This window comes from Danio rerio, chromosome 20 (assembly GCF_049306965.1).
Source record: "Danio rerio strain Tuebingen ecotype United States chromosome 20, GRCz12tu, whole genome shotgun sequence".
Lineage (NCBI taxonomy): Eukaryota > Metazoa > Chordata > Actinopteri > Cypriniformes > Danionidae > Danio > Danio rerio.
In genome coordinates, this window is record NC_133195.1 from 31943446 (window position 1) to 31962154 (window position 18709).

The window sequence follows — 18709 nt, forward strand, 5'->3', positions numbered from 1 at the left end:
TTCCATGTGCTTACAATCTGTTTATTTACTAAAGATTGAGTGCTACGACAGACTAGTACATTTTTGTGTTAGACTTCGAAACTGTGTCTTAATCACAGTAAAATAGAAGCCAAGCTCACACATTCAATTCCCAGAAAATGTCTGAAGAGAGAAAATGTTAATCTGAATTAAGAGCCCGATACAAAACATCTGACAAATTCTTATTACTATTTTTTTTCACAAATTTTCAGCACTTTTATTCAGAAAGTTTGAATTTCATTTTAATTTCTAATAACTGTTGGTAAATGGGACTTCTTTAAAAATAAATTTATACTGTGACATATTGAAATGCAACCTTTTTTTTTGTAATTGAAACCAAAAATCCTTTTTAAAAAATGTATTTGTGCCTGTGTAAAAAGTCAAGTGAACTGAATGGCATTTTTCCGATATTTTATTTCCTGGAAGTGCTGTGAAGAATGTATTTTTGTTCCCAAGTGTCTGCCCCTTTTATTCCAATAAAAACTAAGGAAGTAAAGTCTGTTTATCTTTAGATGACTTTTTTTTTTTTTTTTTTTGGTTAGGCTATTTTTATTCATATTGAAATGGTAGCTATTACTGCAGTCTAATAGTGACTCTTGAAAGAGCAACTATGATTATTATTTTTATAGAACGAATTGCACAACCCAAATAACGATGCAGCTGCTTGGTGAATTTTTGTGGCTGTCTGAATATGAGTCCTGATGTCGGCTATTTTATTCAGTTTTCCCGATCAGTTATTTTTTTAACTGTGGTGAGATTTGTCTTCAATGACACATTCTTCAAGAAATGCGTCAATTTCTTGTGCTTAACTTCAGGAATAATTGTAGGACAGATTAAAAAAAATTACGGTTGCCTACTGCATGCGTGCTGTTTCTGTACATTACTGAAAGTTTCAGTTAAGTCCCCAAATCTTGCTTTCATATATTAACTTACACCAGTCTTATGGCAGTATTCACAACACTGTTCAATTGCTGATTTATTTATGAGTCAGCCTCACAGCAAGAAGGTTGCTGGTTCGAGTCCTGGGCCATTTCGCTGAACCACCAACTTATCCAGCACGTTTTTACGCAGCGGATGCCCTACGAGTCGCAACCCATCTCTGGGAAACATCCACACACACACACACACACACACACACACATTCATACACTACGGACAATTTAGTCTACCCAATTCACCTGTACTGCATGTCTTTGGACTGTGGGTGATACCGGAGCACCCGGAGGAAACCCACACAAACGCAGGGAGAACATGCAAACTCCACACAGAAATGCCAACTGAGCCAAGGTTCGAACCAGCGACCATCTTGCTGTGAGGTGACAGCACTACCTACTGCACCCCTACATCGCTTGTCTATAGTGTATGTGTGTGAATGAGGGTATATGGAGGTTTCATAGTACTGGGTTGCAGCTGGAAGGGCATCCACTGTGTAAAACATATACTGGATAAGTTGGCGGTTTATTCCGCTGTGGTGACCCCTGAAGAAAAATAAATGAATCTCTGTGTCCCTTTATTACAGTTTGTGGTTTCATGAAGTTTTTCAGGACCTAATGATCACATCAGCGCCGATTGATTGTTATCACCTTTCTTAACTTCTTTGAACTTAAGGTCATGAGATGCTAAAGGATCTTAAGCTAACAAACATCCATTCTAACAAGGTTTTTCCTGTAGATTAAAGTGTAATTAGTGATAACTAAGGACCCTTTATTTGTAACTTTTTCATCTTCCTTGAGTACATTTCTGTTCTTTATCACTGTGAGTAGGTTTGATCATCAAAACCAGTGATGTCAAGCACTTAGCAAACCTCCATGGAGGGCCACAGTAAGATAAATAAAAAAATCAGAGAATGATCTTTTGCCTGCTCCAAAAAAGTCACATAAAGGCACATAAAAAAGTCAGTCAGAAATTGCTTGTAAATTGCTTTTCTACAAATACAAAAAACTAAATCAATGAAAAATTATATTGCATTGTATATGGTGGAATGGTGGAGGCCTTATAAATATTTTGGGGTTGTAATCTAAACAAAACTGATCAAAGAAACTTTTGTAAAATAAAAGGTTTTCTGACACTTCTAAGCCAATAAAGAACCTTGATTTGTTTATTTATTTATTTTATTATTTTGTTTTTTATTATTATTATTGTTGTCAAATGGGTTGAGAACACTCATTTACAGTTAATGTGTTAAAAAAGTTTGAAATAGTTAAGATAAATCTGGATATTTATTATTCATTTTCCTTCAGCCTAGTACCTTTATTTATCAGGGGTCGCCACAACAGAATGAACCGCCAACTTTCATATGTTTTACACAGCGGATGCCCTTCCAGCTGCAACACAGTAGTAGGAAACATCTGTATACACACTCATTCACACACATACACTTTACAGCCAATTTAGTTTATTCAGTTCACCTGTACCGCATGTCTTTTGACTGTGGGGCAAACCGGAGCAACCTAAGGATACCTATGCGAACACAGGGAGAACATGCAAACTCCACAAAGAAATGCCAACTGACCCAGTCGGGACTCGAACCAGTAACCTTCTTGCTGTGGTGCTAACCAGTGAGCCACCATGTTGCGTAAGTCTGTAAATTTACAGTTAATAAAAATTTTTCTTTTCTTTTCTGTTGTATTATTATTAACTTTAATTACATAAAGCTATAGTTTGGAAAGATGTTGCTTCTAAAAATACTTCAAACAAATGTTAGCTTTCCAAAAGGAAGCTGATTCATTGTGCCCCACCAGATGTCGCTAAACCTTCAATCCTGCTGCTTCACCCATCCCAGCATTTCAAGTTTGTATTTATTTGAATGGTCCTTCCTTTCCTCTGAAATCCACTCAAATTCCCGTTTCTTCCTGGTTGCGCGTGGACACACTCTCGGATATATAACGTGCTCTAGGATGCACAGACAACTTTACACAATGCTATGGTGGGTGTTTACGAAATACGCTGGGCTGGCAACGTTTAACAAGTTATATGTTGTGTACGTGCTAAGTCCTTGTTTGCTAGCAGGTGATTAGCTAGACTTGTTTGCTTATCAGCTAGCTATCTCGTGTGTTTTCATCACCTGCTTTGATATAGGGACCACTGTGTGAGTGTCGAGTAATCTCTAGTTTTGTCTTTTGCAATTTAAGTTAGTTAAAGATTGGCGACTGTACGGTAAAGTGTGGTTGGCTTAATTAGCTCGCTAGCGCTAACAAACCCTACACCTAAACAACAACGTCACATCACTGGAGGCCTAAAGCTCCGTCTGACAGATGTCTAGACGTTTACTAGGAATGCTAGCTTATTAATTTGAAATATTTAAGTTGGATTTAATTGAACCGGTTCGTAGATTCACCCTCTTCCTCTGACTCAGCGTAACGTGCTACGTGGTAAGACCCTATGGGTAAGACGTCCGTTTGAAAATACAGAGCATCCTATTTGTATCTGATAACGAACTATGGGTTATTTGCAAGACACGAATAATATAACATGTTTGTATATATAGTATTTTTTAGTATAAGTTTATATTAAGATAATGAAACCCAGTCCTAATTAAAGGGTATTAACGAGTATAGAACCTTAGCATATGTTCCCGTCTTGCTTTTTGGCAACCAAATAACAACCTTCCAGCAACCCTTTCGGATTTTTTGTGATCAAAACCTTTTTCTTTTATTTTGTGGTAAATCTAACGAAAACATTGTTTCATTCTTAATGTTATTACTTTAATAAAGATCATTTGACTAGTTTTATTGAGAAACTGATTGTTGTCATACACTCTAAAAGAGAAGCTATACAATTGAGGCTTTGAGCAAACAAACTGCAGCTGTTTGCTTTAACAACACCATGTATCCTGCCCTGTGCCAAATATATATATTTTTCCATTGTACTCTAGAGTCCATTATTATGGCCACTGGAAGTCATGTTGGAAGTAATGCAGAAGTCCACAGGCTCAAGCAGGCTCAGCCCCATGACCTTCTCAAACGTATGCTTTGTTCTGGAGATGAGAAGAACATGAGGGAGGTAAGACCATTTCATTCACACAGACAGTGGTTTGTTATGCATATTCATGGTGGTGTTCGTTTCGTTTTTTAGTTATGAAAAATATTCAGTGTTTTTAGCTGGAATACACTGCCCAATATTTGTCCAATTTTACGGTCTTGATGTTTAAGCATTATATGTAGAAGTTCAAAGGCAGTCTGCAGTGTTTTTGGCAGTCATAGAAGCTCACATGATAGGCTCAAACAAGGTAATTGTTGGTAAAAGAAGATATGTATTTCTGTTTTGGAGCATTTTAGTGCATAGCTATTGCAATGTGTGTGCGCGAAATAGTCACATCGCAGAGTGTGCAATGTTGAGATATATAGTTGACTAGGAGAGACTGTTCAGAACACATTAGGTTTGTTGGGCCACTGGAGAGTTTAACCATGATGGAGTGAAAGTTTATAATATGCATGTTTTTGTGAGCATTTTAATAAATTTAAGAATGAAATTCAGTAATCTGGCACAATAAATGTTACTGTTTGTAACTTTAATAAACATTAATTTAATTGATTTATGCAGAGTTTTGTGCTGTTGTTCATTTGATTATTTAATTTCTGTGCCTGAATACTGCTAGACTCTCCAGGAAACCATAATGTACTGTTGATTTCACTTTTTATCTTTGCTCTGTTGTATTTATCTTTGCTTGTCATTTGTTTGCTACATGTAATGCATGATTCACTCTCCTAAATAATCATCCCAATCAATCTAAAATGAATAAACTCTTCTCAAATAGAGCTTCTGCTTAAATTGTAATTGCAATATACAGGGGGTCCGTGATGTCTTAAAGTCTTAAAATGTCTTAAATTTAAAAAACAAAATTTAAGGCAATAAAAAAATCTTAGTTTCTGTATAATGATGAATCGTATATCTTAAATTATTTTAATCAGGTCTTAATTTTCCTATGTCCAGGAAAAGCTACCCTATCGGCCTGACACCCAATCACAAATAATCCATCTAAACTTTTCTTTTATTTTTATGCTTTTTTATTATTGCAAAGAGATACAATTCACAACAACTGGTAAACATTTTACAGTGAATGCTCCAAATTAAATTCCCTATTCAGAGAAAGACAACTAAGCAGCACATCCCTTTACATGATCTTCCATTAATACAAAAACTATTTACAGAAATAACCGGCCTATTGGGAAAAAATCTTTATTTTAACCCTGTATAAGTCTAAAATTTCATTCATAATTGACTTAAAAAGTCCTAATTTTGACCTGAAAAATAAATATTGCAACAAATTATCACAATGTCTATTTTTCTCCAATATGGCCCTATATCAGTGACTATGCGGGTTTCATTCTAAAATGATCACAAAAACCAAAAAGTCACTGTAACAAAAACGTTTCCTTGTTTTCAGATACATTTATTTACAGCCAACTTGATGTTATAACTTGAGCAGAGTTAGGAAAGCAATGTTTAGTATCAATTACAACAAAAGTTGACTTTTCATTTTTTTGAAACGACAGCAAAAAATTGTCTAAATGACAATATATTTATTTAAAATTTGGGGGAATATGATGTTATACAATAAATCAATTCAGAAAAAAATGTTTTTTTTTATTGCTCTCTAGTCTGGTAATTTATTGTTTGCTTCCCACTTTTTTTTTTCTGGTCACCTAGAAAGTTTGATACCTACTGTTTTTAAATCTATTCAGATTTTAAGCATTGTGTCATGTAATCCAGCTTTTAGTAACACAACTTTTTAACTGTTGTCTCTTTTTTTAGGTGGATTATTTACTGAAGGACGAAACTGATCAAGAGAGGTATGTTTTTGAACTATACAGTAGCTTACTTTTACAAATTGAGGTAAAATTGGATTTATATTCGCACATTTGTTCAGTGACAACTTATTGACACAGTCTCTATATTGTTTACAACTCTACTTTGAATATTCTGTCTCAAATCACAAGTGAGTATGTCTTGAAATCAATGTTAGCACTAATTAATTGCTTGAACAATGTTGTACTTTTATAGTTATTCACTACTAATATGATTTCACTCTTTAGAATTTGCAAAAAGTACTATTCTGAAATTATTTTTAAGGAGAAAGCCTGAATGTGTGAATATAAAACCAACTTTACCTCAATCTTTTACAAGTCAGTTTTAAAGTATGAGATTGTGTTCTGCTCAATTACACAGATTTCCAGTGGGCCGTTGTGTGCACAAATACAGCAAAACGAAGAGAGAGGTGGTTGGCAAGAAGAAAACTCGTCTCTCTGGGGTGGGACCAAGAGCATGTCGGAAATTGCCCACCACAAGCAGGACATCTGACATGGCAAACAAAGAAAACGAACTGACCTGCGTTGATGAAGTGCAGGCTTTTCTTTACAGTGACAACTGTGGGTTCCCAGTGAACTCCACAGACGCAAAAATGGCAGGAGCTGGCTCCAAATACAGCGATTATTTTACTGAGGTGAGCTAATGCTGTTTTATGTGAAGCCTACAGGTGTGTTCCAAATTATACACTACACACTGTTCTTTTTACACTTTAGTTTGTTATTTTTACATCGTAAGACCCTCCACTTTTTAATTCAAGCTCCATCAGTTGAACACTTTTTTTTAATAAATTTTTTTTTTTTACATTAGTGTATCATCCACATTTTTGAAAGTGCACTATTTTTACTTTTCGTAATTGTGAATGCAATGTTTGCTCTATTCCAAAAAATGGCATAGAATATGCTTTTATAATTGTCTATGATATAGTCTTCAGGCTATCATGTTTGCAGTGTATCTGTCATGGCAAACTGATTTGAAAATGGTATTATTTATACTAACTTAATTTGTTGAATTTCAGTTATCAAAGGACCATGAAGCAATGAGTCATGTGCTCTTCGGAAGGAATCTCAGACTGAATGTTGCTTTGACTCTTTGGCGGAAAAATGCAAGCGAACTAGTGGCATACTTAAACAGGTTAGCAGTTTCACATTTAGTGGAATGAAGTTCAAATTAATCAGAAAACTGACTGGTAAACATTTTTTCATCATTAAAAAGGTTGCATTTAGTTGATCAAAAGTCATTGTAATCTTGCTTTTACTTAAGAAATGACTGTTACAAAGTTAGGCATCTCAGCTGTTTTTAAGGTTTTGTACTAATACATTTTAGAAAATCACCATGTTCGAATAATTGGATTCTATGATTCACGATTACACAAGAACTGATTGACTGCTGTACATTCAGTTTAGGTTGTTTTATAATTTCTAGACATTTTTATATCACCATTTCACTGCATTTTTATGTAATTAATCCTGCCTTGCTAAGCATAAAAGGCAAATTAAATATCACATGCAACTATAGATTTATTTAAAAATAAATGCAGTGCTCAACATGCACATTAGATAGTCAGTACTGAAGACAAATCTGGATAACAGTCCAAAATGAATACAACCAAACTTAAATGTTAAGCAAAAATATTGAATAAAACATTTAACAATAGCAAAAAAAAAAAAAGAAAAAAAATGATTTAAACAAACTATATAATATTTTGCATGAATTTCAATGTATTATCTTTATATTTCTAAAGGTGTTCGTTGACTAAAATATCATTCATTCATTTTCTTTTTGGCTCAGTCCCTTTATTAATCTGGAGTTGCAACAGCGTAATGAACCGCCAACTTATCCATCATTTGTTTTTTGCAACAGATGCTCTTCCAGCTGAAACCCATCACTGATATCCATACACACTCATTATTACACATACACTACAGACAATTTAGCTTACCCAGTTCACCTATAGTGCATGTCTTTGGACTGGAGGAAATCCACACAAACACAGGGAGAACATGCCAACGACACAGCCGAGGCTCAAACCAGTGACCATCTTGCTGTGAGGCAATCGTGCTACCCACTGTGCCACAGACTAAAATATTTTTTTAATAAATAAATCTGTTTTGTTCAAATGCCCCAATATATATTACCTATATTCACTGAGAAATGGATATAATTATTCATTTTCATAATGGGATGTATTCATTTTTGTTGAGCACTGTATATGTGTGTATTTATTTATTTTTTTAAATTGAAATGCTGCATGCATATAATTATTTTTATTTACAGAATACAAGACACGGGGGTGCTTGTTGACTGTTTGCCTGTACTTACTAAAAGGTACCGTAGCCTATTTAAAAACCTTTTTCACAACATGTAAATTTATTCAAAGTTTGTCACCGATGTAATAGGAAGACATTTATCTTCATGACAGTTTCTTTTTTTAGTCTTCAGGGAGAACAGCCATGCATTTCACTGGGCTGTTGTGTTGATCTTTTTCCACAAGTGAAAATGATTCTTAACACTAAATATGAAGAGTGAGTATTCTGTCCTTTGCCTTGTGCATTCTGATGTACTCTTACTGTTTGTTGTAGTTCTACCTAAATTGGACTTCATCTTTGTTCTAGACACCTCATCGTAGCTTTACACTGGGTTCAATCTATCATTAAGAAATGGTGGTCTGAGCTCTCCACAAACAACAAAAGTTTGCCCGAGAGCAGTTCAAACGACAGGTGTGTTATTTCTACCTTTACTGAGGTTAAATGGCAAAACATCTTAGAGAAATTTGCTAAACACTCAACATGCTTGTATCTAACAGGAATGTTCAGGCAATGAAGACAATGCTGCTTGAACTGTGGCAAGGAAAGAGTCACTTAAGCTCAGTTCCAGGAACTGTAGGAGAAACTGCAAAGGTGGATAATTCAATCATCAACTTTGTAAAGTGAAAGACTGCAGTGTTTTACAAAAAATGTGTCTTGCCTATTTCCTTATCCTCTTGTTTTCTTTCACAGGTCATCGAATCATATGTGTCACAACTGCGCTGATGTATCAATGTAGCACACTAAGGAGAAAACCACTATAAACTCTTGGTGTATTTTAAGCTCTTGAGGTTGATGAATCTGAACTCAGTAGACTGTGGTGAATTGGGGGTAGATGAACTGAACAATTCAGACACTCCAATTTCAGCACTGGAGGAGGAACTCTTCCTGCAGGCACCGAATGACTGCTTCACATTGAAGTGGACTTGCTTAGGGGCACATAATCAACTCCATGAGACTCTCTGGAATCAGGCGACTCACTGAAGTGCCAAGCAGACGTTTTAACTGTTGCACTTGTAGTGCCATGGTGTGAATCTGCTTAAGTGGATGTGATTGTGTAAGTGTACCTTTATCGGATGTTTTTTCAGTCACGCACTTGAATTGCAGGAGTTTTAAGTTATTAGTGTTGTTTTTGTTTTGTCGTCTGTTGCCTGATCGTGAATGAATATTTGAGTGTCATGTGTACATAGTGATTTTTCTTTTAATCGGCTTTCAAATAAATTGACATAATCTAAATGTTTTGTATGAATATTTATATATTAAATGCATGTTTTTTTTAAGGGGATAGTTCACACAAATGTGAAAATTCTCATCTTTTACTAGCCCTTCATTTGTTGAACGCAAAAGATGTTTTGAAAAATGCTGGTAACCCTTTTTTCTGCGATAGAAGTCAATGGCTGCCTGATTAAAAACCACATTAGAGAGAAATATTTTTTTTTTTTTTTGTGTGAATATCTCTTTCTTTCACTGATGTATAAAGAAAGATCCTTTACAACATTTAGCAAAATGATCATCGTGCTTATGGGATATGCAATATACATATTGCAAAAATGCGATAAATTACATTTATGCATTGGCTGTTTATCTAAATTTGGCCAATCAGATGCTTACTATATTTAACCTCACCTTCCAAGTATTTGTTTTCACATTGACACTGTTTTTCTCTGAATTAGAATAATTGGATCTAAAAAAAAATCTTTTACCTATTTATTTTAATATCAATAAGTAATTTATTTAAAACATGGCTAATAAACTAGAGAAGTGTTATATTGTAAGACCGTTATACTCAACAGTAATAAGGCATATTTCTCCAGCAATGTGCAGCCCTACTATCAAACCCTTCCGAAACTAAAAGAACTTATTAAAGCCGAAAACCTAATTCAGTTTTTTACAATAATATTCAGTGGAGATGCAGAGATGATTCATGAAACTGCTTTGTCAACAACTCATTTGACCTAAGCGTTCACTGGAAATTATTATTAATCAACAAAAGAAATTTACATGCACTATAAATATTTGTATGTCTCTAATTGTACTCGTTTAAGAGATTAAAATACATTAGATTTTAATTAGATTAAAACGTAATTAATCAACATTCACACTAAACTGGTTTTAAGTTAATAAATATATGATTGCAACTGTGTGACAAGAAAGTAAAACAAAAACTAAATAATTACCATAATTGCTATATTATCGTAACAATAACTATAGTCATAGTAAACAGAAAATTTGGTTATTTATGGGTGTAAGGGGATCAGTTTGGGATATTTTATGTGCTACTTGTGTAACCTTGAGAATCAAAATCACATTGTTGTGATTTTCTTCAGTTCTATTCAATATTGTAATGTTAAGAAGTATTTATTTATTTATTTGTTTATTCATTTATTTTAAATGAGTCAGGGGACCACTTAGGGGTCCATAAAAATATTTGTTGAAGAAAAATAGTAATAAACAGTAAAATCAGCTTGAGTTTTTTTATATAAGCTCATTAGTTTACATTAACATTAATAACAATAGATATAATTCATATAAATAATCCAAAAATTATTTTTTTAATTCTTTAAAACGTATTATATATAGGAACCACATACAATCAAATTATATATATATATATATATATATATATATATATATATATATATATATAAATTTTTTTTTTTTTTTTTTAAAACATAATACAGTGAGTATAAAATATCTACCTGTTTATATTGACAATATAAATCGGATCGAAACCACGTGATGTTGTACAATTGATCAGTTGTCTTTTGAAAGACTCGATCCTACCAGAGCATTGAATCACCTATGATTCTCGATTCTAAGCTCTGATCCCACCCATAGCCTGTAAAAAATAGATCCCACCCAGAGTGTCACGTGGCCTTACAGATTTTCTTCCGGTGTCTTTGCAGTGTGAGTTCCGCTTACCATTGACTGTCCTCATCTGAGTCCTTTTCGAGCGCATTGGATTGACGCGTATAGATAAATTGTACATTTTAAACGTCATAAATATCGTGTGTCAAAGCACAATGCCACACATAAAGCGTTTGTTAGATGTATATATAGCGCTGCAGGCTTTGTTTGTGTTGTCATGGGGGTTTTCTGACCCAGAGCCGGGGCCTGTCGCAGCTTCTCAGTCCAACGGAGACCGCTTTAAAATCGAAGGACGAGCGATCGTTCCCGGAGTGAAAACACAAGACTGGATCTCGACTGCCCGAGTCCTGGTGGAAGGGGAGGAATATGTTGGTTTTCTCAAGTGAGTATTTTTAGCTGCTAGGCTAACGTCAAACAGAGTGATGTAAACAACCGTTTGTGTGTCAGTAATGCTGGATGTACAACAGCGCCTCACAACACTCGCAGAACCACAATCTATATTATGATTGCCTTGTTTGAACCATAAATTCGTCTTCCTAATGTGAAACAATATGTTGACAAAAAGTTGTGTGTAATGTCATAGCACGTAACTGCTGGGCGATTAACGTCAAACGAAGGCGATTTTCATGTTAATTTAATCGGTAACTTTAAAGCCGGAGTTAAGTTATGTCAAAAAAGGCAGATTAACGTCCCGGTGTTATTGGATCAAGTAGCGAGTTCAGAGAGAGTGCGGAAAAAAATGTCGGGGTGTCTTTTTCAGCACTTGTTCTAGTAAGTTAACTTAAATCTCCAGTAAATGCTTTGAGATAGAGAGGTTTAAGCGGATATTTACAACGAGATGACCATTAAGTAATAATAGTCGATTTGTCCCACCTTGTCAGATTGTCCTACCTCCCCTTCAAAAAGTAGGTAGCATATTTTGATGACGAAATATGGTACTCATATTATGCAACCAGTGTACGTTTTAATGTGGAGTAGTGTGATATGAAGCTTAAATATCGCCCTAACCTCAACCTCAACCTCAGAACCATTCAAACACAGTGTTGTTGGTAGCATAATTTGATGGGTAGGACAAAATATCAGGAGACCGGTTCTGTGTAGTAAATGCTGCACTTGAAAATGACACACTCACTTAAATAGATAATTCCTTCATTCATTTTCCTTACAGCTTAGTTTCTTTAATAATAAGAGGATTGCCACATCAGAATGAACCAACAACTTATCCTGCATATGTTTTATGCAGCGGATGCGCTTCCAGCTGCAATCCAACACTGAGAAATGGATAATTCATCCTAAAATAATAATTTACTCACCCTCGAGTGGTTCCAAACCTTTATTCTGTTGAACACAAACTAAGATATTTTAGAGATCTTAGCATTTGTACGCAGCACCTTATGTAACCTGTATATTTATAACACATCTGTACATACAATTCATCATCCATCCTCTTTTGTCTAATTGCATCTCCGTTTCATGTTTGTTGTATTATCTCATATTTTTTGGTGTTGTTACTTGTCACTTTATGTAATATGTACACTGGGAGCATTTGTAGCCAAAACAAATCCCTTGTATGTGTAAAGCACACTTGGCAATAAAACCAATTCTGATTCTGAAGACAGTTGAAATCCTTTAACCATTGACATCCATAGTAAGAAAAACACTTACTACTGAAGTCAATAGTTACAGGTTTAACTTTCTTCAAATTATCATCTTTTGTGTTCAACAGAACAAAAAATCTCAAACTGGTTTGTGAAAGTAAAAGTTTAGTAAATGATGACATCATTTTTGTTTTTGGGGGAGCTATCCCTTTAATAACTTCAGTCTGTCTTTAAAATAAACCCTTCTGTGAGATGATTCTGTACTTGTGCAAATAGTAGACATATTCTGTTTAAAATGCTACAATTTGTAAATTTCCTCAGTTTCTTCGTTAAATGTTTAGAGGTTTTGAATGAGAGCCCCCTCTGGACTTACAACTAGATTTACTACTGATGACACAAACATGCTTCCCTGACAAGATGTGCATGACGATTACATTTTTATTTCAATTTATCACCCTTATCATGCATTTTCAACTGCATCAATTTCCTTCGTAGGACTGATGGGAGCTTTGCTGTCAACGATGTGCCCTCTGGCTCATATGTGGTTGAAATTGTATCGCCATCTTTCAGATTTGAACCTGTTAGGGTGGACATCACCTCCAAAGGGAAAATGAGGTAGCTAACATTAGTAATTATCCTCCCTTCTGACACAACTTTTTGTACACCTCTGTTAATCTCCGTTTTTTTTTTTGACCCGTAGGGCACGCCTGGTGAATTACATCAAAACCTCTGAAGTTATTCGTCAGCCATATCCTCTTCAGATCAGAGCCGGTGGTCCACACACGTATTTCATGAAGCGGGAAACCTGGGGATGGACTGATTTTCTGATGAACCCAATGGTATGATTTTATAATAATGTCTGTGTGATTCTTTCAGATGGTTGCAATTTATTGTAAACTATTTTAAAGGTCCCGTGAGATTAAAATGAAAAAATGTAAATGTTAGTTTCAGGATATTACTTTCTGTTAGCTAGTGTGCTCCAAAACAGTGACAATTTACATTTTTGTAAATTTACAAATTTACATTTACATTGTTTTACAAATTTACAGAAAATATATTACTTATGTAAACATGTGAAACTTGCAGTTTTTCACTTTCACCTAAATTGATCAACATTTTATTCACATCACCTCATACTTAAGTGTCTCATTAAATCTTGACCAATATCTGGTATCTGATATCTGACATGCCCCGCCCCCTTCTCATTTGCTTTTATTTGATGTGTTTGAGCTCAACCACTCTCGCTGGCAGAGCTGTGATCAACTAAACACAATTGGCTGTTTTGTTAACTATATGTCCCACCTTCTCTTCATTTTCTCATTGAGATTGTGTCAAACATCGAATAAAAAATGCACATTTCAAAGTACTTCACAGGACCTTTAAAACTTGTCTTCTAGTTTACAGAGCTTGATATAAGCTGGTTATGCTGTTTTAAAAGATCTTGCTTATGTGTTAAAGGTCTCATAATAGGGTTACATTAGTACAGGATAGATACTTGTTTTTTTTCTTATATATGCATTGCTTGACCTTTTTCTTATCGTATATAAAATTGGCCACAGGAAGTTTTCTTAGCACTTACAAGCATAGTCGTACAAACACTAATAATGCTGTTGGCTTTATTTTGCCTACTTTGTGTGGCATGGAGATCTATTTATCAGACCATATTTTATTGTAGAATGTAGTTTAAAGACATTGCTTGAAGGTGGAGCCCTTGCAAAATTCAAACCGATGTAATGTTTTAATTAGTTGGCTTAGTTTTATTTTAAAACGTTTTATTTCACACATCACAATAAATGGTACATCACCACAACAGTACAGGTATAGACAGTTAGCCAACAAATACAAATGTGCTTCTGTAATATCTGTTAATGTTCAAGTGTGTTCAGATCTGATTTGTGGCACCACAAAGATGGACCAGACAGTGCACTCTTTACTGACTCATTTTGAGCCTTAGTCTTTTGGAAATGCATGCAAAGTGGATTTGCTTTTGCTGTGAAGAAAATGGCATACTCTTGATTTTTTTTTTTTTAATTATTTTTTTATTAATTTATTATTTCACAACAAGGGCCAGTATTCAACATTCATCAAGAACATAAATTTACCCAAATTAGCCTAAAGACTAGTTTTTATTGGTAGTCTTTTTGCCATGTGTTAAAGACCTATACCAATAAAAATACAAATTCAAACTATAAACAACTGGAATGAACAAAAAAAACAACAACAAGTTGATACGTCAACAACACAAAGCAAATGCTATCAGGCCTCAGCTACAGTGTTTGACGGCTAACGTAGATGTTGTTTAAGGCCGCCCTGATCATAGGCTGATATTATCAATATTTGTTATAAACCGATGTAGTTTTACGCAGGAAGTAAGTTTGTGCTTCGTTTCAACAACATCTGGAAAAAATAAAAACTGCACAAACTGGAAACAATTCCCATCTGCGTCTGTTTTTGGGATTGTGGTTGGGTCTATAATTCAAGGTTTAAAGGGAGAATAATGTTAAATGACCTTACCTTTAACGGTGCAGTAGATGATCTGCCAAAATGCCAACTGAATGCCAAAAAGTATTGTTTTTTTTTTTTTAAAGTTTTCGTTGTTTAAAACCATTTTTAAGTGTATACATGGTCTTGATCTTATAGTACTCTGTGAGTTGATACTTAAATTCAGTAGTGATGGGGCGAAGACTAGAGGGGCAGTAGGTGGGATTTGTAGAATCTGCAGATGCAGAACCGCTGTGGGTCAGTCATCCTTTTCAGTAAAAGGTTCACATCTATGGAATGCCATGACTGTTCATTTAAAGTTACTATCAGAACTCCCAGTTTTTTCTGTAAAGATGAAAGAATGGTTGAAATCTTTACAGCAATGTGAGCATTATTCATTGTTCTTTCAGGTTGGTCCCGTTTACATTTCTCTTTATGCAGATTGACTTGCATTTTATGTTTGTGGCTCTGTATATATTGTACATGTTTGCTGTATTGTGTTTTATTTATGATTTGTTTTTATTTTTTAATGCAGAGCCTAACCAGGGACGAGGGCTGCACATTAGCTTTATGCTATATGCCCTGTGTACGCCGGTTATCTTTGTATAGCAATGTCAAGTGTATTGTCCCTGTAAAATAAACAAACAAATAAAAAAAAAAAACTGTTAGCATAAACACAGTAATATAGCAACTCTCCTGCCGTCCACAGCCACACCTCCTGAAACTACCATTCACCACCAAAATATAGTAATTTCTAATACTACAATTCAAAATGCAAAACTGTATTATATCTAGCATGTTTTCAGTTGTGTAGTTAGCTAGCAAAATTTTCATAATGTGCAACATTTCATGCATGAAAGGATTGCTGGTCTCACTCTCTCACACGCTGTCCTAAAGTGACTATGGTGCTTGGCCGGCGGCATGCAAAAATTACACTTATTACTAAGCCATTCTCACATGTTTTTTCAGACCGAATATTTAGAGTAGCATGGTAAAAAAATATAGAGAGCGCATCACTTGTTGTCATTGTTCAAAAATGAACCAATGTAAATATATAAAACCATCTTCACCTCAGTAAAGCAGTCTAGGCAGATGAGATAATGCTATTTACTTATGTTTTCTTGTTAAACTAAATAAAAATCTACATTACAAATCTCCTGTCCTGGAGGGCTGGTGTCCTGCATAGTTTAGCTCCAACTTCCTCCAACGCCACTGCCTGGACGTTTCTAGTATACAGAGAAAGAGCTTGATTAGCTGATTCAGGTGTGTTTAATTGGGGTTGGAATTAAAATATGCCAGACATCGGCCCTCCAGGACCGAGTTTAGACATCCCTGCTGTAAAAAGTTCCTTTATGAAGCTTAAAATAGTCACATCAATCTTTCTCTTGAAGATTTCAGTGGGTAAACAACATTTCTGTGCATATAGCCCATTCGTAACAACAAAATCTGCATAAGTTTTGCATTACATTTCTAAGACAAATACTTCAGCCATGGTGTCATCCTTCCTCCAGAGTGCAAAAATAAGTCCAATATTGATTCAGGATTTTAAAAAGTTTTGATTCGGCATTTGTTTTTACCGCTGTCACTCTCTCGCAAACGGCTGATCTGTCTGCATGAACTGGTGCACAGATGAACGAATCTACATTTGTTGACTGACAGTTTTTCACTACTTATCAGAATTATGGAAATTATCGGCCCGAAAACAGATTTAATTGGATGAAGATCTTTCAGTCTTATGCCTTACCCAGAATACAAAAATACATAGAAATAGATTTAGATCATTTACTTTAATCATTACTCCTGGAATGTGACGAAATTACCAGCACAAAAAAAAATTTCTAAAGACAATCACCTACTGCACCTTTAATATGAAATCTTTTTCTTCACTTTTAGGTTATGATGATGGTTCTTCCTTTACTAATCATCGTCCTGCTCCCCAAGGTGGTAAATACTAATGATCCCGAGATGAGAAAGGTAATGTAAAATATAGAAAGTCCTACATGCACATCATAAACCCGATATCCTGCTTCTCTGTATAATGCTTTATTCATGGTATTTTATATTTGTTTGTTTTTTTTTCCTGCAGGAAATGGAGCAATCAATGAATATGTTGAACCCTAACCCAGAATTACCAGATGTTTCTGAATTCATGACAAAATTGTTCTCCAAGGGCTCCAGTAAGTCTGGCGGAGGCAACAAAGGCAGTAGAAGTGTTGCCACGAAGAGGAGGTAGTGCTGTGAACATTTGGGATCAATTTTTTCGTTTTCTTTAACACTGTTTTACTGGTTTCCCTCTTCTATTTCTTTTTTTATATATAAAACAGTTTCTTTTTCAACTGAAATGCTTGACGAAGTAAGATTGTGTTTGCACTGTACTGCTTTTCCATGCTTAACTGTCTTCTTTGGATGCATTGTTAAAAAAACAGATTATTTTAATCATTGTAGTGATGTGCGGAAATTTATATATATATAAATACACATTTAATAATAGGTTAAAACTGTACAGATGGATCAATGCATGGATTTCTTTCTTTTTTTAATAAAAGAGCTTAACTAGGATGTTTTAACTTTAAAAGTAGAAAGAGTGCGAAAGTTAAGTACTGGATTGGTCAAGAGGACAGTTAGATGATTTTTACAGAAACATTTCAATATCTTGTAATGCAATTAACATAATAGTAGTCTATGCTTTTACTGCTGCTGGTGGACAAGATTCATTACACATATGATTCCTTCTTAGAACTGAGGTCAATGCAGTTTCACCTTCCTTATGACCTATCTATAAAACAAAAGTGAGCGGTAAAGCTTTATTAAGTTGTATAAAATTCTAGTGCGTTGGCTGTTGTGTTGAGGCAATACCTGCACTGATGAAGACTGATGCACAAGCTAATATTTACATGCAGGTGTTTTGCGCAGTCTGTCACGGGACTTCTGCGATTATTTCAAAAAGTCGGTTTGAGCTAAAGGGTCAAAATATATTAAAAATATATATAAATGAATGATGGTCTATCTTTGCAGTGATGCCTTGTTCATTTTCTGACCAGCATGAGGAGGTGGCATTGACACACCGGTTCTGTTTTGTAACTACTTGAAAAAAAAGCTTTTAAGTTATATTTACTATATCTTGTTGGGTTCATGCAAGACTGTGAATGAAGATGAGAAATGCATAAGATGTAAGCTATGAAGTATAATCTAATTTAAACTAAATGGAAATAAACTGTGGTGGGAAATAACTTCAACGTCTTGTTTATTTTGCCTACTATGTGATGCGCGGAAAAAAAAAATTCAGACCATATTTTATTCAGGGTGTCTGCGGGCTCTTAAAGTATAAAAAGTTGATAAATTATTTGTGGGGAATGATTAAATGGGAAAATGTAAGTTTTTGTACTGCTGCTTGGTGAGAGACGAGTTTAAACAATGGCTGAAGCCTGTTGCTGAAAACAACCAATTTATTCTTTCAAACTTTGTTTCTTCCAAGCTTATCTGAGTTCTGCTGCACCGTTGTGCTCCATTCGTTTATTTAGCTACAACTGTTTATTAACAATATTCTGAGAAGGTCTTTAAAAAGTCTCAAAAAGGTGTTGAAATTACCTTTAGGATTCCTGCATATACAGTACTCTATTATTGTAAAATGTA

The 18709-nt window shown here is 34.7% G+C and overlaps 2 protein-coding genes across 7 annotated transcripts; both read left to right on the plus strand.

Moving 5' to 3' along the window:
* Positions 1-2793: 2793 nt before the first annotated feature.
* Positions 2794-9397, plus strand: katnbl1 (katanin p80 subunit B-like 1). Of its 6 annotated transcripts, none has more exons than XR_012395390.1 (11): positions 2794-3389; positions 3893-4020; positions 5773-5810; positions 6187-6460; positions 6842-6957; positions 8101-8151; positions 8259-8348; positions 8439-8543; positions 8630-8723; positions 8823-8920; positions 8998-9365. XR_012395390.1 is itself a non-coding variant. In XM_073932175.1 (10 exons), exons 1-10 carry the CDS (start codon positions 3400-3402, stop codon positions 8853-8855), a joined length of 933 nt encoding a protein of 310 aa, XP_073788276.1. In that variant the 5' UTR covers positions 2794-3399; the 3' UTR covers positions 8856-9365.
* A 1628-nt stretch (positions 9398-11025) lies between these two features.
* On the plus strand, positions 11026-18306 carry emc7b (ER membrane protein complex subunit 7b). Its single transcript, NM_001025515.2, is given in 5 exon segments — positions 11026-11379; positions 13091-13210; positions 13296-13434; positions 16970-17050; positions 17163-18306. Coding segments are annotated over 5 exon segments (714 nt in total). The 5' UTR covers positions 11026-11152; the 3' UTR covers positions 17310-18306.
* Positions 18307-18709: the final 403 nt, after the last annotated feature.

Excerpts from the sequence above, each read along its gene's own strand:
- katnbl1 (XM_073932175.1), top strand. Across the intron at positions 4,021-5,772 it reads ATGAGAAGAACATGAGGGAG|GTGGATTATTTACTGAAGGA; the intron begins GTAAGACCATTT and ends CTCTTTTTTTAG. Across the intron at positions 8,724-8,822 it reads CTGTAGGAGAAACTGCAAAG|GTCATCGAATCATATGTGTC; the intron begins GTGGATAATTCA and ends TTTCTTTCACAG.